Source organism: Erythrolamprus reginae, chromosome 2 (assembly GCF_031021105.1).
Source record: "Erythrolamprus reginae isolate rEryReg1 chromosome 2, rEryReg1.hap1, whole genome shotgun sequence".
NCBI lineage: Eukaryota > Metazoa > Chordata > Lepidosauria > Squamata > Dipsadidae > Erythrolamprus > Erythrolamprus reginae.
This window is the reverse complement of record NC_091951.1, coordinates 99,233,944-99,253,536: the sequence shown is the minus strand read 5'-3', so window position 1 is coordinate 99,253,536 and position 19,593 is coordinate 99,233,944. Positions and strand designations below refer to the sequence as shown.

At 46.6% G+C, this 19,593-nt stretch overlaps 1 protein-coding gene across 3 annotated transcripts; it reads right to left on the bottom strand.

Moving 5' to 3' along the window:
- Positions 1–73: 73 nt before the first annotated feature.
- PRR7 (proline rich 7, synaptic) lies at positions 74–12,774 on the bottom strand. Of its 3 annotated transcripts, none has more exons than XM_070738825.1 (3): positions 12,182–12,774; positions 1,352–2,368; positions 74–804 (listed from the first exon to the last, which is right to left on the bottom strand). In XM_070738825.1, the coding sequence occupies exons 2-3, from the start codon at positions 1,683–1,685 to the stop codon at positions 416–418; spliced, it is 723 nt and encodes a 240-aa protein (XP_070594926.1). In that variant the 5' UTR covers positions 1,686–2,368; positions 12,182–12,774; the 3' UTR covers positions 74–415. The 3 variants fall into 3 exon arrangements, with proteins under 3 accessions (XP_070594926.1, XP_070594927.1, XP_070594928.1); XM_070738826.1 differs by having other exon boundaries at positions 12,139–12,695; XM_070738827.1 differs by lacking the exon at positions 12,182–12,774 and having other exon boundaries at positions 1,352–2,545.
- Between the last annotated feature and the right edge of the window lie 6,819 nt (positions 12,775–19,593).

Genomic DNA, 19,593 nt, shown 5'->3' with positions numbered 1-19,593 from the left:
GTGGGTTGCTTTAAAGGGGGAAAAAACCCACATCCGCCTTTGTTGTGCACAGACTCAAGCAGCCAGTACCAGGTTTGTAATAAATCAGGTTCCACAAACTTTATTGTTGTCAAAATGTAACAAACAAAAGATCGTTTTTAACAAAGTTTTAGGCCAAGCCAGAGGCCCCCCTTACAGTCAGCACCAACAGAGCCAGTAGTGGGCCCAGAGAAAGGGAAGTGGGTGAGATGGGGAGACCAGCCCCAATCCCGCCCTTGGCCAAAGAGGTCAGTTGCAACGTGGATCTTTGCGCTGTGAACACTGTGGCCCAGACCGTGTCTGGAAGGCTTGGGCTACGGCTCCCACAGGCCAAGGGAACAGACTGCTCAGATCCAGGCAGCAACCCAGAGTCCCACGTAGGTCGCAACGTGGCACACTACACTGCCGTAGTCCTGCCAAATAAAGGCATTGAGACGGGCAGATGCCAGGGCCCGGGCTCATAGCTGTCTCTGGTGCTGAGTTCAGAGTCCGTCCAGCTTGGGAAGATACGTTGTGAGTGCTCCGACTCCAAGTAGAGGCTGGTGCAGGTGGGGCCCTGCCCGGCCGAGCTTGGCAGGTGGAGGGCTGAGCCGTAGCCCCGATCCAGGAAAAGGGGCTTGTAGCTGGGCGGCTGCTCCTGCTTCTCTGGCTGCTCGTGGCTCAGGAAAGGGGCGTTGATCTTGCGGTATAAGCCACGAGTGTCTGTCAAGACTTCGCTGTAGGGTGGTGGTGGCTCAGCCATCAGCACTGCTTCCTCGTAGCACGGAGGCTTCGATGGGTCTGGCTCTGCAAGCAAAAGGATCACAGCCCTTGAGTGGAAGCAACAGTTGCATTGGTAACAACATTACCATCGTGCCCACTGACTGAGATTCCCGTCATAAGCTCTCTATATATAGCAATAGTGGATGAAGTGGGAACAATGGTGGAAGATCCCCCCCCCCTTTTATAGCAAGATCCTCTTATATCTGAGGCACTGGGGGAAGGGGAGAATTAGGAACTTCCTATCCACCTTCCCTGTTCAAGAAGCATCTTCACACATGGGGCATTGTGAGACTGATTTAACCCTTTGAACCACCCGAGAGTCCCTCCCATTCCACAAGAAAAGACCTGAAAATTAGGTGGACTACAGAACACTTTGAAGACTTACACCTCTCAACTGCAAAAAGACAAACTTGGCTAACTTACAGGTTTTAAGCCAGTAGCATAAAACCCATATTGCACCGACTGATGGATTACATGCCTTCAAGTCAGTGTTGGCTCTTTCTGGCCTCCCTCCTTTTCACCCCTTAAGAAGCAGCCACAGGTCATCCCAAGGGCATCTTCTGGCTCTTACCATGCCTACAGCTCCAAGGCCTCGGGGGTGGGAGGTGGTGAGGGTGGTGGGGCTCAATGCGGAGTCGGTGGGGCACGGGAATGCCCGGTGGGCTTCTGATGTAACCTCCCCCATAGGCAGGGCCCCCATAGGCAGGGCCCCCGTAGCCCTCATAATGCAAGGGCTCCATTTCCAATGTGCGCAGGTGCTGCTCCCGCAATCGCTCCTCCTGCCGCCGTTTCATGCGTCGTCGCAGGTAACTGCAGAAGCAACATAGCAGCACAATGAGCCCCCAGATAAGCCAGAAGCCAGCGAAGCATGTGAGGAAGGTGTAGGTGCCGTGGGACATCACCATCTTTACTCCGGGAATTAGGAATGAGGGCCTCAGAGATGTCTCTTGACAGGCTCTGAATATAAAGTCCTTCTTAGCTACAGCTTGGAGGGGAACGAAAGATCCCACTTTTCTCAGTTCTCTTCCGGAAAGAGGCAAGGAAAGGCTTACTTCTGCGGGCGAAATTGTCCCTGCCTTTCTTGCAACCTATTCATGCCGATTGGGCCATAAGTGTTTCTCAGTCTCCCTGGGCGGCACTCTGGCACAAATCGGAAATCCAGGTGCTCCTGTTGGTGCCACTTCAGTCTGGGACAGCACTGGCAGGAGCTGATGGTGTCCGAGGAGGGCTGCCACTTTCAGTCACACAGTCTTCTGTAAGCCCTCGGCAGTTGTGGCCATGGAAATGGTTCGCCAGATGAAAAGACCAAACTCTTGAGCCTTTCACGAAGAAGAAGAAGAAGGTGAAGGAGAAGAAGAAGAAGAAGAAGTAGCAGTAGTAGGAGTTCTTGCCCCTAAAGGAGCCTGATGGAAGAAAGGAGAATGCTGGGAAAGTTCACGGACACGACCCTTGCTCTTTTCTTCAACCGCCCAAGTTCTTGGATACTTAGGCTGGCATGACCAGTAACACCAGCACCCAGCCCAACGTCTTCCCATTGCTAGGTTAGGGCTTTGGGGAACCAATGGCAGTGCTGACAGGAACGCTTTCTCTGCAAACAGAAAGACAATGCTGGTCAGTGTAAGAGGGACATGCAAATTTTACACTCCCAGAACCTCTATTAGATTTGCTACTGGTACCACTTTCCTAGTAAGTTCACAGAAGGAAACACAACCTCTTCCCCAAAACAAGAATATATTACATCAGGGACCACATTATGCAGTTACTACCGTGTTTCCCCGAAAGTAAGACAGTGTCTTACTTTCTTTTTACCCCCAAAAGCCCAACTACGTCTTCCTTTCGGGGTATGTCTTACATTGGAAAAAAATTGAAAGGGTCGCGTTCCCGAAGGCATCTCCCCAGAGTCCAGAAGGGCAGCCGCGGGACAGGAGCCTCGTGAGCCCTTTTCCAAGTTCAACCTCAGGGCTCCAAGCAGCGTGCACGCGTGGAGCCGCAGATGCGTGTCGGGGAAGCGTGTGTCTGGAGGGGAGGAGCCGCTCTGCGCAGTTGGGCAGCCCCACCTGCCTGCCGGAGAGGAGGGGGGCGAAGGAGGGCGCAGCTCCGGCCGCTCGCCTCGGAGCCGGTCGGCCTCACTGGCCGCTTGCAGCCGAGCCTCGGCAGGACTCGGTTGCTGGGACGAGCGCCTTCGCTGCAAGCCACCGCCCGCTCGGCTCGCTTCGGACCAGTGCCGTCCTTCGCTTTGCCAAGCCGGGGAAGAGGCGGTGGCGCCACGGCGAGGTGAAGGCGAGGGGCGCGTGGGGAGCTTGGAAGCGACATCATCGGGCTCCCCCCCCCCGGCAATACCCCCGTGTTTCCCCGAAAGTAAGACATATGTCTTACTTTCGGGGTACGGCTTATATTAGCCGACCCCCCTGAAACCCCCGATACGTCTTACAATCGGGGGTGTCTTATCGGGGAAACAGGGTATATACTTGATTCTGGATTATTGTAATGTGTAGAATTATCTGCTGCACTATCATTTACAGCATACTGTATCATTTACAGCAGTGTTTTTCAACTAGTGTGCCGCGAGACGGCTCGCCCCCCCGCTATTGCCCGCCGCCGCCGCCGCCGCTATTGGCACCCTCCCGCGGGAGGCCGGCAAAGGTTGCTTTGAAAGTCGGCCCCCTCGCGTCCATGGAAAGCTGCGCGTGTGTGTGCGCGCGAACCCCAAAATACCCCCGCGTGCACCCTTTTTCACGGCCGCGCGGAGGGCGGGGAGGCGCCGGCAGCAGAAGGGAAGGGAGCTGCGGCCGCCCCTGCCTCCCCACGGTGCCTCCAGCCCCCTCAGCCTTTCGGCGCTGCCCCCCGCCCGCCCCCTCTCCTCCTCCGCTGTCTCCTGCCTTTCGGCGTGGCTCCTCCCGCACCCAGAACGCACGCCCTGCCCATCTCACCTTTGCCGAGAGCACTTTCGTCCCGAGCTCTCAGCAAGGGGGTTGCAGGAGAGACGGGGCAGGCGTTCTCTCAGCGGAGGCCAGCGAAGGTGATATTCAATGTCAGGGGCGCGCGGGCGGTTGCGCGCGCTCCCTACCCCCCTGCTAGCCACTCGGAATATTCAAAATAAGAAAAACCTTCGCCGGTGAAGGCTTTTCTTATTTTGAATATTCCGAGCGGCTAGCAGGGGGGTAGGGAGCGCGCGCAACCGCCCGCGCGCCCCCGACATTGAATATCACCTTCGCCAGCCTCCGCTGAGAAGAACAGAGAGAGAACGAGAGTGAGTGAGAGCAACAGACAGCAAGATAGAGAGAAAGTGAGAAAGAGAGAGAGAGAAAGGGGGAAGAGAAAGAGATAGCAAGAGAGAGAACAAGAGAGAGAAAGAGTGTGAGAAAGAAAACAAGAGAGAGAAAGCAAGAGAGAGAGAGAGAAAACAAGACAGAGAAAGTGAGAAAAAGAGAGAAAGAGGGAGGGAGAGAAAGAGAGAGAGAGAAAGAACAAGAGAGAGAAAGAAAATAAGAGAGAAAAAGAGATAGCAAGAGAGAGAGAAAGCAAGAGACAGATAGGGAGAGGAAAGGGGAGAGAGAAATGAGAACAAAAAGGGGAGAAAAAAGGAGAAGTGATTGAGGCAGAGAATGAGAGGAGAGAGAAACAAAAGAGAGAGAGGGGGGTGATTCTTGAAGCATATGGTAAAAAGCACCCAAATAATAAGAAACGCCCCCCAGCCCACACCTGTTTTTGAAAAGAATAAAAGAGAAAAAAACCCCAGCCCTCAACTGGTTTTGGAAATGGTTCCAGTGTGTATACACACACACACACATAAGGGGGGGAGAGAGACAGGGATGGAAAAAGAGGAGAAGTGAGAGGAAAAAGGAATGAGGGAAAAAGGGAGGAAGAGAGAGAAATGACAAACATGAGAGAGAAAAGGGGGAAAGACAGGAGAAGTACCCAGAAATGAGATATAAATTTGAGTAGGGATGATTGATGATTGACTGTATTTATAAGGGGATGTTACATGGGATTGTATATACGAGGGGGTTATGTATGTATTTATGTATGTATGTATGTATGTATGTATGTATGTATGTATGTATTTATTTATTTATTTATTTATTTGATTTGTGTCATTTTGGTTGGTGGTGTGCCCCAGGATTTTGTAAATGTAAAAAATGTGCCGCGGCTCAAAAAAGGTTGAAAATCACTGATTTACAGCATACAGCATTGTGTGAACCCAACCACTACAGCTTATTCAATCGATAAGTTAGTTCAGTCACTGTCTTCCCCCCTAAAGCAGTCCCAGGAAGTTAAGTTATCTTTGCTCAAATCCGCAATCCAAATTCTACACTGCCACTATATACCCATCATCCTCTGTGTTCACACAAGCGCCTTGGATAGCTTGTGGTCCTCCACCCAGGTCCCACTACTAAAACTAATTCCACCAAATGATGAGTATCAGGGAGAATGTGAGTTAAACTCTCTGGCATGCAAGGACCCAGTTTGAGAAAAGGGGCTTCAGAAAATTATGAAACGTCTACGGGCAAAACTCGAGCACCAAAATGTTGCCTCACCTCTCCTGATGGCATTGGCAGACAGCTCCTCTGCTCACCAACAACCTTCTACCCACACACTTCACAGCTTCACCCTCAAAGCCGGGCTGCCACATGGTATGTAAGCCTAAATTGCCAAGATTTATTCAGTGTACTATTCCTACACCCAAGTGGGAATATTAGTGCTATTTGTGGCTTGGTAACAAAGGCGTTAAAGAGGATTTGGACACTTTCATCAGGAAGAACCCCCACAATTGTTAACATTGCCATTCAGCTCGTGTTCTTTTTCTTCTTGTACCGAGTTGCTCAGAACCAAGCTCTTTATACTTCCAGCCAAATATACATAGTTTAAAGGATATTTTGGAAAAAGACATCCTGAGCCCATATTTCAGAAGCACATGTGAAATACGAATAGATTTTTCTAGCATTTGTTCAGAAGGCAACTACTGGTTTTTCATGGTCTCATGAAAAGTGGGCTACCCCAAACCTTGGTCTAATGTGGGATGAATGGTATGACAGTTAAGTGAACACATACAGTAGGTGTCCTGAAAACCATACTCAAAGGATGCTTGTTAACAGTTTTGCATCAACAGGGGAAAAGTATCAAGTGGAGAGCCACAAGGGTTAATCTCTTCAACATTTTTCTTCACTACTTGGATGAGGTAAAGGAAATGCTTATTAAATTTACAGGGAAATAAATCAGAAGGGGAAACAAAAATCCTAGAATCTTTACTGTAGGATAGAGAAAGTCAAATAGGCTGGAAAATGAAAGAATGGCATTTAATGAAGACAAATGAAATGTTACCTACTTAGGAAGTAGGAAGTGTAGAATGGCCAATTCCTAACTTGGCAATAGTCCCTGTGAAAAAAATACTTTAGAGTAATAATTGACTAAGAGTCAATTCTTAAGAGTATTCTTTAAAAAGTGTAGCAGGAGGCAAATGAAGTTTTAGGCTACAAAAACAGATGAATAGTTTCCATATTTTAAGAAGTAATAATTCCACTTCATTCTGCATTTATCAAATCCTATCTCAAGTAATTAAATAACTTGTGTTTGGGGCATCACATTTTAAGAATTCAGACAAAGTAGAACAGGTTTAGGAAAAGGCAATAAAGATGCAAATGGGAGCAGAAATGATGGCCTATAAAGAGACAGAAGGAACTGAGTCTTGAGAGGAGAAGGCGGGAAGTGGGTTATCGTAGCAATCTTCAAATATCTGAAAGAAAAATCACACGGAGGTTCAGAACCTATTCATTATAGCTCCAGAGTGGAGTACTTGGCATAAAGAATTAGGATAAAAGAAGACATATTCCAATTGAACGTTAGGGCAAACTTCCAAGCAGTAAGAACAGTTCAATAGTGAAATTAGTTACCAAGGGATCTTAAGCAAAAGGAGCTTAAGCAATAATGTATGGGAGTGCTTTAATTGGGACTCTTGCATTGAGCAAACAGCTGGACTTTATGATCTAAATGGACCCTTTCAACTCTGGTTTTAGTTTTACAATTCCTCGGGCACAGGTTTCTTCATTGTTTTCCTAAATGCAGGGGTGGGTTCCTCCCAGTTCACCCAAACTGGTAGCAACATGTTGGTAACATCACAATGATGTCAAGGATCTGGTTCGGTCAGTGCAAATTTGTGGGCGCCGCCATCTTTATTTTATTTTTCTTCCAAGCATGTGCAGAAGCTGAGTTTCCAATACTATGCATGCAGTTGCTATCTTGGTTTTTTGTTTTTTTGTTTTTTTTTGGGGGGGGGGGGCTCCCTAAAATTTTTGGTACTGTCCATGCACGTGCCAAATGCATGCATGCACACAAGTTGTGCCCACATGGCGTGGGAGAAGCAAACCGGTAGCAAGGTAAGTTAGAATCCACCCCTGCCTAACTGGCACCCTCTAGATCAGTGTTTCCCAACCTTGGCAACTTGAAGATATTTGGACTTAAACTCCCAGAATTCTTCAACTCCCTCAATTCTGGGACTTGAAATCCAAATATTTTCAAGTTGCCAAGGTTGGGAAACACTGCTCTAGATCAAGGATCCCCAAACTTGGCAACTTTAATACTTGTGGACTTCAACTCCCAGAATTCTCCCAGAAGTCCATTAGTTGCCAAGTGTGAAGACCTCTGCCTAGATGTATTTATACTACAAGTGACAGAATATATTTCAATGTCTTGCATTTCCTACAAAATTAGGGTGGTTATCTCATCTTAGCACTGTATTTATTACATGGCTTAATAATACAAACCAATAGCACAATTAAGTGCATAAATTTAAAAAATACCCTTATATGAAAGCTGTTTATATAATAACTTTTGACAGCGTAATAAAACCTAAGCCAATCAAGAATCAATAATACCTTTAATCAACTTCAATTACAAAAAAACAATTAAAGCCTTTGCAGAATTCTACTTGTGTGAAAACCTCCTTCATATTAACATCCACTCTACCTCTGCTGTAGTTCACAGCCCACCTGTGGGCGGGGCTAGAAACAAATGCAAGTGAAGCTCTGACTCCAAGGCCTTGGAACTAGACAGAAGGATAAAATTTGAAAAGTGCCCAAAGATTGGGCAAGTTAATCCAAGATCTCATGCAATCTTTAGGCCACAGCTTCCCTAGTTGAGTGAGACAATCCAACAAATTCTAAAAATAGACCCAAGTAGGTTTTCTACGTGATAAGCTATAAAAACTCAAAAAGATTCTGAATGTCAATTCATCCAAATTTTTCTATCTACAAAAGTCAAAAGGATGACTATAGAAAATCCATAAGCAAAATTGAATGCAAGATTGCATCTGTACCTACAATGCGTCCTTGGCATATTGGGAGAAAAAAGTCTAGCTTCTTTTGCCTCTTTAATCAGTTTTACGTGGAAACATTAAAAAAATAAATCATATCAAAAGAGAACTATTCCCTTACCCCCAATTTTTATTGCCACTGAGGTTAAAGTACTGTATCCCCATATCTTCAGACCTCAAACTAATCCATAAAATAGAAAATGTGAACTGGCTTCAGTCTTGTGTTAAGTCTCCAGTATTTCATCTTTGCTAATGTCTCCATGGCTGACAAACACAATTTTAAATTGCTAAATCAAGATTGCAAAAATTATTACATTTAAAATTACAGTACAGTTTGTGATGAGTGACATTATTCAAGAACAGCTTCACTAATTTGGACCTCTCCAAATGTATTGGGATAGCATCTTTTAAAATTCTTATCACAGAACAGCTTCTTTCCCAGCACATTCTTAAATGTCAACATTTCCTGGACTTAAACAATATCTTATATCGTTTGGAATTCTATATTCTGCTAACTTTGTGATTCTCCAGTGTGTTATTTTCATTTTTAAAAATACACTGGAGCAAAGTTTTAAGCTTCCATCTGAAGCAGAGTGAATTATGATTTTACTTGCCTTCAGCAAAGGTTATTACCCAATAACATTTATCTAGTCAAGACAGCAAATAAAATTGGATAGATTGGTAGAGAACAGATGGACAAACATTCCTGTTTGATACAGCATATATGCAGCAAATTGAAAATTTAGATTTTCTTTGTCAAAAACTCTGAATTGTGGAAATAAGCCTTTTGCTTCACTCTTTGCTTATATCTTACGTAAATCTTGGTTTGACATATTGCTCTGGTTACCATGGTTTGGGGAGAAAGTATAGAGTTTCAATCACATCCTAAGTACAGAATGTCAAGAACTGAAACAAAGACAAATGTTAATATCAGAAAAAAACTTATTTCTTGTGATCATATTCGATCCTTATAAAAAGCTAAAGATAATATAGTATAAGACTGCTCTGAATATTGTCCTCTAGTGTATTGGGACAGGACAATTCCAATTAAAATAGACTATAAAAAGATAAAATATACAGACACAGATAGGGGAGAAAATATTATGTGATGGTATCATATAATGTCATCATAGGCATTATAATTGGAAAGAACAAAATGACAAATTGGAACAACTCCAGAGGAGGCCAGAGATCTGAAAACAAGGCCCAATGGGGAACAGTTAAATTAATGGGCTATGTTTAGCCTGCAGAAGAAGAGACAAGTGTGAGGAGATATAGCAACAATACATAACTACCTGAAGAATGTCATAGTTGAAAGACTGCACTTATTGTCTAATGCTCCAGAGGACAGAACCAATGGGTTAAAACTATTGGGAGCCATATCAAGCTAGATATCAGGAAGAATTGTGTATATGAGCTGTCAATGAGTGGAACAGGCTGCCAAATGAACTGTTGAAATATCCTTCATGGAAGGTTTGGAAATACATGCTGAATGGTCATGTATCCCCATAGATCTTGCATTCAAAAGGGCATTGTTTTTTCATTGGACTTTGTAGTATCTTCCATACAAAAATTGCAATTAGAGATGCCATAAGACATTGGTCACTGTAGGATAAAAGATTTGATGCATTTTTAGTGGAGCCAGGATTATGGGCTAATAATTCTATGAGTGCATAGCAAGGCAGTTGCGCATGATGTCATGAGCATGAAAGCTTTTCCAAAACAATGCCAGCAGTTGCTTTTCTATTTTATTGAGTTTGGGAATTCAGGAAAGTAGCAGAAATATTGTTGCCAACAGAAAAGGCTAGAAAAGCTAAATTTAACTGATCTCTTCTATACAGTAATACATATTATGTGCACTTTAATTCTTCGTGCATATGGGGGTCTATTATGAATGTTCTGTGTTGTGTGAGAAAAAGAGACTGTTCTAACAGGGATTGTGCGAAACTAAGAATTCAGTACCTCTCTTGTACCTACTCCCAAATACAGGGGATGCCTGTATTGGGCGCTGCAGATTCCAGCACCAAATCATGACCATAAATGTCAATGCCTTAGCTACGTTTTGGCAGAGATTCTTCCTCAGCATGAATCTGGCCTAATGCAAGACTGGTATCAATGGGAAGCAATAGAAAACGGCTGTGGCTGGCAGGGGAGTTGAAAGCAATGCATCAAAAGACTGACCTACCTGAAAAGCTATGCCTCAAAGCACAGATGGCTTAGTGAGAGATAAGACCCTCATCAATCCAGCCGGAACAGAGGCCTCTGACCTACAGCTGGAACTTCTGGTGGCTCTTGATAAGGGAACTTCCTTTCTTCTCTTTTGTGAGGCCCAAATCGTGCGCCTGGCTCAGCTCTTTAACTTCTGATACAGGGTCAGACTGAATGCTGGTTTTCAGATAAAGTATCTTGCAGCTCATTTCTGGGCTGCCTTAATGCAGCTATCTTGAATCCTCAATCCCTGCTCCAGATTCTTTCTTGTGGCTTATTCTCACCTTGTTTATCTAAGCCTGTCATTCTAACCGTCCTTGTGTACCAGCAAGGAAATGAGACGTTTTCCTGGATTTGGGAGTCGGGGAGTAAAGGATAGATGTGTGGGCGTCTAGACAGAACAGAATGGGGACTAGTCACCCCTCAGTCTTATCTCAGAGACTAGGAGAGAATAATTTAAATCATCCCTTCTAAAACCTGCAACGGCAGTGAAATTGTTGCCTTGGATTTGGCAAGGATTCAGACTCCAGGTAGAAACTCAGCAGAAAGATGCTGTTTTTCCAACCTTGCCACTATTGCATGCACATACATTGAAGTCTCCTTTACGTCAGGCTTGGTTCTGGGTGGCTTCAAGGAGACAACCATGCAGGCATCCCACACAGGACTGATTTAAGAACTAAGGCATGCTGCCCGAGAAGTCAGGGAAGCTCAGAACCAGCCCCTTGAAAGGATTCTCCGGGAACACTTGCTGCCACAAAGGAAAGGAGCCAAGCCTCATTCCTGTATCCACTGTTCCCTCAATTATGCAGCCCTGGGAGGGTGAAGGGTGTTTGCACACAGAGCTGGCTCCAGGTGTATGCTTTCCATACACCTGGAGCCAGCCCAGAACAAATGGCTCACAACAAAAACTAAACCTGGAATGGCAGGTTGAGCAGAAAAGATTACACGTTATTAAGAGGAATTATTGTATACTTTGCATACTGTATATTCTATATACCGTATATACAGAAATGTGTCTTGGAGAAAGAAGCGTGAGAGGTTGAGAGAGGCCAGGCACCTGAATAAGGTTCATTTCTCCTAGTTTTTTTAAAAAAGAAGATACAATGGGAATTCTCCTCTCTCCCATCCTCAATCATTTTTTTGCTATGAACTTTGAGCCTCTCCCCAACACAACCATTTGGACACTCGAGGCTGGAGAAGATACAGCTAGGAAAACCTCTTGGCCTCCATTCGGAGAAGGCAACTGCTGGATGTACGGAGGAGGAAACCCCCACCACCATCTCCCACCTGCATTTCCAACCCTCCTCAGGGGTTCAGTCTACCGTTGGGCCGGTGTCACCCACGCTTTCCAGTCGTCCCCCCCCCCCCCACTTAGCTTCCCGAGACACAACCACCCAAGATTTCTTGCGCCCCGAAGAAGCCACATTTGCGCGTATACCCCCCCCCCCACAAACACACAGAAAACACGAACACACGCGAGCAACGCAGAGCCGAAGCGCGCGCTCCCTCATGCGAGCGAGAACGCGCCAAGCTTTCTCTCAGCTGCCTCCCCCCCCCCCCAGTTGAGTTCCTCCCCCATATATTGCCAGTTGCCACCTGGCAAGTCCATTGCCAGCTACGGGGAGACCACAATCCCCAGGCTGCGCCAAGCTCCCGGAGGCTGCCCCGAACCTTCCCAAGCCCAGAGGACGGTCCGAATCGCCCGGCTCCTTTGGCAGGAGAAAAAAGGCTCTTAACGGCTGGTTGTTAAGGGGCACCGGCACGTGGAGAGCGGGGAGGGGGGGCAGAAGAGGGAGCAGGGGCGCAGGGCGCAGACCCCCCCCCCCTCGCGCTTCCCCCACCTTTCCCGTGACGGAACAAGGTCGTTCTCCTCCTCCTCCTCACCGTTTCTTCTTCCAGCGTCGAAATCAGGGACCGCTCGCAGGAGCCCCATATCTGGACGGCGGCAAAGGAGCCATCCCTCCACCACTACCCCACCCACCCCCAGGCTTCAGTCCAGCGCGGCGGGCGCGCAATCTCTAGCAAGAGATCAGGCGGCGTGGGGGGCCGGTCTCGCCTTGCCCATGGCCCGCCGCCGCCGCAGCCCTCCACGCGGGCGGTGCCGGCTTCTTTCTTTCTCTCTCTCTCTTTGTCCTCTGCGCGGCGAGCGCTCCCGCGCCTCTCTCTTTTCTTTCTTTCTCTGGCTCCTGCCTAGCTCGCTCCCTGCCAGCCCCGCCCAGTGGCTCCACCCTCGGCCGCCGTCGCCGCTGCCGCCGCCGCCAGTTTCCAGTCAGTCAGTTCCTGCCCAGTTCGGGGGGCTTGGCGGGGCTTTCCTGAGAGAGATTCCCGCGCGGCCCCCCACCCGCGCCCGTTGAGAGCGCGGCGGGCGAGGCGTCAAACCCAGCCAGCCACCCGGCAGCCGCCCCAGCAGCCCTCGCCGCCACGGGGCGATCCCGGGCGGGGAGACGACCCCGGGAGGCTCTTGAGCGGAGCTTCCTGCCGAAATTCCCTTGGCTCCCTTAGTATCGTTTCCCGCCACCACCACCACCCGATCCGGATGGGCCTCTTGTTTAGTCAACGTCACGAATGCGGCCTCCCTTGACACCGGGTAGCACGCCAGGGCGGCAGTGGGGAAAGAGTGGGGGGGGGGGGCGTCACAAGCAGGAAAGGCCTGCGAAGATCATCCGCGAGGCTCGGTTTTTCAGCCCCCACAGAGAAATCCGTGCTTACTTTGCTTTCCCTCCCCCCGCTTCCCGAGCCAAGAATAGTGCCTGGAATGGAGGTCTTGATTCATAGCCGCCTTCTCGCCCACCCCGCAGCTCCGCCGCCCCTACACACAGACGCAGAATGAGAGCTATTCCTAGAATCTTGTGTCGCTAAATAGATGGAAGCCGGAGCACTGGAGCTGTGGGGAAGCCCTTCCACCTGAACGGGCATGGTCTACGGATAAGCATTGCTGCCAGGCATACAGGCTGATGAGGGTGAACTCTGAGGGAGGAAAATGTTCCTGCAGTAGTTGTATCTATTGTTGAGATCCTCTTAAGGAAACCAAGATAGCCCCATGCGTGCAAGATAATCTCTTACCTGTGCTAAAACACAATCACAGGACAAAAAAAGCCACCTACATGCTCACCTGCCCAAGCTGTTCCAATAAAGTCCATGTCTGATTACTGACCACACAGCACTGACCAGGACAGAGATTATTTTCCAGGAGAAAAAAAAGATACAAGGAGAACTGAAACTCTATGGGCACATGGCATTTTGTATTTTGTAATTAAATATTTTATGGCTGCTTTTGTTATTTGAAAAGCATTCTGCAACTACCTTTGCGCTATTTCCTTAAGAACCATGAAAGGTGTGGTGGTCTTTGTCTCCTTAAAAGAGTGTTCAGATCAGCCCTACCCACTAAAACTAGTAGAGCTATATTATGCATTCCTTCCCTTTACCAGTTTTTCTTTCAGTGAATCCCAGTGCAAAAGTTGCCTATCAGACAGAATGGTTTTTGCAATGGAGCCTCTCTGAAAATGGAAGAACAGCCCTTAGTCTGGCTTTCCCTTCCAACAAATAAGATGTCTCTGCTCCCCCTGCCTTAGTATGGGCCACAATTTGGCCTTTACCCAAGGGTATAAGGTGGAAACAGACAGACTGAAGAGTAAGTACAGGCAGTCCTTGTTTAGTGGCTATTCAGTTATGATGGTGATGAAAAAGCAAATTTATGGCCAATCCTCACATTTCCAACCTTCACCAGTTTGTAAAATAAAAGAAAGCTGTAGTTTGTTTAATAAGTAAATAAGGATTAACCTGTAAATGCTTGGTAGCTGCTGCCTGCAGTTCATGGGCATTGTAATGAACATACTTAGAAGGCCCCAATGTATGTAAGAGAGGATGTGTTGGCCCTCAAAAGAACTCCTTCCTTGGGTGAGCCCATTATGAGGCCCTGAGGAATTGGCCACTCTGTGTCTTTGTGGCAGGGTAGAGGGAGGAGCCTGTGGCTTCCTGCCCCCCATCTATATATTCTCAGCCGCCATTCCTGACTGCCGAGAAGGAAGCCCCCTTCTCTGGAATGACAGTGCTGCCTGCAGGCCTCTCTGTGCTGCTGCCATGGCAACAGAGCCCAGAGAAACACACAAAACCACCCCTCAGCCGTTGCTATTGAAAAGTGTCGTGCTTGCTTGGCAAAGCTTTGGAAAGCAAAGCTATCATGGGCCTGTCAAGGAGATTTAAGGGGGCAGATTATTTTACATCTTAGCACAAGGCAGAATACGAAACAAAAGCATTGGGGGAGGGTGGGGGGCTGATTTAGCATTACCTAAAGGAAAGGACGGTGAAGGCCCACAATCAGCTTGAAGGAGTAACAACCGCTGGAAGGCCAAAAGCAGCCAGTCTGGCTGCTTCCCTGATTCCCTATCATAGTAAATAGTCAGTTGTGAGAGCTGACCAATATCTTCATGAGTGTGGATGATACACATTGCCCCAAACTACTACACATCTAGGCAAAAGCTACACCAGTGTGTTAGCTTGAGGGTCCTGGATTCCACCACCACCCCTCCAGGAGAAATGGAGATCAAGGGCCTGATTGCTCCATCACCAGAGATCTGTCACTCTGTTGGCATTCTCTGATAGTGGGACCTTCTCATATTGATACAACAACTAAAGTCCCAAACTGCAACCCTGCCCAATGGTCTTCCTACCCTCCGGTCTCCCTCTTCGTGCTTGCTGCATCCTCTTTTGGTTGACCCTGGCCTGGCTGCTGCCCCGTGCAATATCCCTCTTGTTCCTCATGGGTTCGTGACAGGGCTGTTTCCTGACTGGCTTTTTAAAAAAAATATCATTAAGAGTTTCCACTTTTTGTGGTGGGAAGGTAGAGGTCAGCCAATGAGTGGTGCTGCCAACGAACGTTTTGTGAAGCACAGATCTAGCTGATTCTTTATGAATCTCTGGGGATGACTTTCACTGCCAAATTCAGGCTTCCCAACAACCCTGCAACATATGCTTATGCATAAATGTGGGGAGCTAAATGAAAGGCGGCACACAATCTCGTTCTGTGCCTTCTGATTCATTGGATAACAGTGCTGACCTATGCCACCTTTGTCATAGGCTCCTTTCGTTGAATGGGCTGCCTAAGAATCTCAAAGAACCTCATGCGGCATGGGACAGAGCATACAGTTCCTTGTTGTGAGTCAGCTCCTTTGTGTTGTGGGTATTGGCCTCTGTGGAATGTGACCCAGAATAGCGCTTCCTCTGTGTGGGTAGGAACTGGGACTTACTCAGCATTAACCACAAAACCTTATTTTATTACTGGAATAGCCACTTGCGGATTCCCATTTTTAAGCAAAAGTGGCTTACTCCTAGCTTATTTTTGTTTTTATTTATATCACTTGGGTACACTTCAGAAATGCTTACGCCATCCGGTAACACAAAGCAGCCCTGGGTAACAAAAATATGTATGGTAAGTTCTCTACAGCAGTGTTTCCCAACCTTGGCAACTTGAAGATATCTGGACTTCAACTCCCAGAATTCCCCAGCCAGCATTTGCTGGCTGGGGAATTCTGGGAGTTGAAGTCCAAATATCTTCAAGTTGCCAAGGTTGGGAAACACTGCTCTATAGTATCAATGGAGAGGGGGGAGCATCACATCATCCTTCGAGAGATTTTCTCTGGGTCCAACGTATTCTACTGCCCAGATGATGCGGGGGCAGAAATCTCCTGTGATCCTTGAAGCACTTGTACCTTTGTATGCCGTTGCTAGTTTTGTATGAGCAGCAGAGCTGATGGTACTTTGAATGGGAGGCCACCTGGACCGGATTACGATAAAAAATAAAAAACAGGCCTGCATTTCTGTCTTGCTTCTGCTGAATGGATAGGGCAGTGATGGCGAACCTTTTTTTGCTCAGGTGCCAAAAGGGCAAACGTGTGGGCCTACACCCATAATGCAACGCCCTTTCCCCATGCATGCATGAATAACCCTCCCATGCATGCATGCATTCACTCCTCATTGAAGCCCCCCGGAGGCTATGGATGGAGAAAAAGAGGCCCAACGGGCCTACCAGAAGTTCATTTCTAAACTTTTGATAGGCCCATTCTTCCGTTTTTCTCCTTCCTCTGACTTCAGGAGGCTTTCCTGATGCCTGGAGAAGGTGAAAATAGCCTCCCCTTACTCTCCAGCAGGCCGAAAATCAGCTGGACAGCATGAATATGTGCTGGAGTTGACATAGGGCAACATGTCACATACCCTCAGATGGGCATGCTACCTCTGGCACCCATGCCATAGGTTTGCCATCACAGGGATAGGGGAAGGAAAAATTGGACCAAGACGCAAGGATGAATCTAGATTTTTCTCAAGTGGACTGCAGGGCCAATGGAATGAATGGGACAAGTCTTAAGTTCTGTTGATTCAGTTGGTCTAACCCTGTGTTTCCCAACCTTGGCAACTTGAAGTCCAAATATCTTTAAGTTGCCAAGGTTAGGAAACACTGGTATAACCTAAGCATAATTTAAACCTGGGCCCAGCCACAATACGACACCATTTCCCATTTTGAAATGGCCTTGTGGAGCTTTGTTTAGCACTGCAGCACTTGTGACTGCAACTTTCTCCTGCTTTTAAAATTAAAAAAAATCAAGTTTGCTGCTGGAGACGGCTTAACTGCGTAAACCAAGGCTAGAACTGAGAAAGGGGAGGGAGCTTCCAAGGGGGGAAAAAAGTGCTGCTATCAGCCATGTGTGCTATGCAGGATGAAAAGTGTATCCTAGCAACAGCCGAGAGCATCGCTTGCCCGGCAAAGGAACCTCCTACAGCTCGTCCCAGGAAAGCAACACATCAGGTTGTTGCAGGGACACAAGGGTAGGACAGCCAAAGTCCAAACAGAAGTCAGAGGGAAGAGAACATCATTTGAGATACCATTAAATGAAGATTATTTCCAGCATTGCAGCATAGTTGACAATAACACAGGGTACAGTCGCAGAATCGGCACATCTTCATTTTAATCTTTTGAATCGTGACTTCGGTACTTGACCTCATTCCATGCATGACAATAGAGAAAGTGACTGTTCGGCAATCTGTTCGCAAAAGGGCTGTGGTGGATTGAACCTGTTATAGGTTGCCTAGCCAAGGGCCGGAGGGTAACATTCTCCAAGTGGAAGGAAGGGTGGCTCTCCACGGGCACCCTTTGAAGTTAAGGGAGGGGCTCTTACTCGGGGTCAATTTTTTCCCTACTGTTTCTGTGGGCATGGCTTGGTGGGCATGGCAGGGGAAGGATACTGCAAAATCCCCATTCCCAACCCAGTCTGGGACCAGCCAGAAGTGGTATTTGCCGGTTCTGCAAACTACTCAAAATCGCTGCTACTGTTTCTTCAGAACCTGTCAGAACCTGCTGAATTTAACTCCTGGCTCTCACTTTGTTAACAATCCTCCACCCTCCTGATCCTGAGGCGGGGCAGCATTCTCCCCATCGTGTTTATGGAAAATCTCAATGGCTCTAAAAATATAGCAGAACACTTTTGACACATTTGGCATAATCATTCTGGAAGCAGCTTGCTTCAAACTCAATTGTCCAGCATCCTGTTCACTTCGTTGATGTACCTTCCCAGGAATAGAAAGCGTTTTGGAGAGTACAACATCCATATTGTTTCAGTGATGAGCAACACTATCAATCAAAAGGAGCCCCCCCCCTTCTTCTTCAACCCACAGTATGCACGTAGGGTAATATATTACATGCATACCCACTGATGAACACTTGTTTCTTTTTTTTCCATTCCCTTTGGCTTAAGTCCCTTCTACTCTGTGAGTGTAGAAATCTGGACATTCCCAGAGCTACCATTGTTACTATTTCACACTGTAACCGAGTATATTCATATACTGATTATTGCTCATGGTCTGTATCGGTCAGGGGCCCCCAACCTTTACCAGGGACCAGTTCCCTGGAGAGAGGTTTCCCCCCTCTTAGGTATGGGAGAATTGGGTAATACAGTGTTCCCTCGATTTTCGCGGGGATGCGTTCCGAGATCGCCTGCGAAAGTCGAATTTCCGCGAAGTAGAGATGCGGAAGTAAATACACTATTTTTGGCTATGGACAGTATCACAAGCCTTCCCTTAACACTTTAAAACCCCTAAATTACAATTTCCCATTCCCTTAGCAACCATTTAGATTATTGTTCAACATGTTTATTTATTTAAGTTTTTTAAAAAAATATTTATTAAAGGCAGACGAAAGTTTGGCGATGACATATGACATCATCAGGCAGGGGAAACTGTGGTATAGGGAAAAAACCCACGAAGTATTTTTTTAATTAATATTTTCGAAAAACCGTGGTATAGACTTTTCGCGAAGTTCGAACCCGCGAAAATCGAGGGAACACTGTATCTACAATGACAAGTCAAGGGCCCAGCCATGTTGAAAGAAGAAAAATCAAATTAAAAAGAAACAGAAAATGGAGATGAGGCCATTGATTGCAAGTTCACTCATGTCAGCCAATTAAGCCAAGCACCAATTTTCAAGAAATGGGAAATATTACATAAGAAGAGCCATGCTGAATCAGGCCAAAGCCCATCGAGTCCAGCATTCTGTGTCCCACAGTGGCCCTCCAGTTGTACATGGGGATCTTGAGCAGAAAGAGAAGGCAAGACCCTTCCTTTCCCTTGTAATTACTTGTTACACGTTTAGAACTACAGACCAATAACAAATATGATCATATATTGATATCATATACTGCATGTCCAACAGATACATGTCGATAAAGTTAAGAGAGAATTATTTATTTGGATAACGCTATTTCCATTCTAATTATTTTCCTCAGTTGGCATTAACTAAATTAGAGACTATTTCTTTTAGAATTATAAGTAAGTAGCTATTTAGAATCTGTTGAATTGTTTGCAGATTCCTTGCTGGATAGGTACACTTGATTAGCCATCTTCTCTATTTTGTCTCAATGTCCTTTGAAATCTTCTGAGCAGGTATTGCTTTGAGTGTCACTGTGCTTTTCAAGCTGAGAAAGAAGATACGGAAAACCATTTTCCATGGTGATGACCGTTGCTATAAAAACCCATTTGGCCAGTTCACTAAGTTAATGCAAACTGTTTACCAGGAAGGCATTTAGATGACTGGCTCACTGCAATGCTGCAGGAATTTTTACCACCCATAGGCTTTCTGATCCTACCACTCCTTCACTGAGAATTGTTTGTAATTTATAACTTGGCCTCTATTAGTTGCCACAACAGCCCTTCGACTGAGACATGAGATTATATTTGACTGAGAAAGAATGGCCAATTAGAGTATCCTTAACAACAGGAATAGAAGTGAGTGAATAAGAGAATTGGGGAAG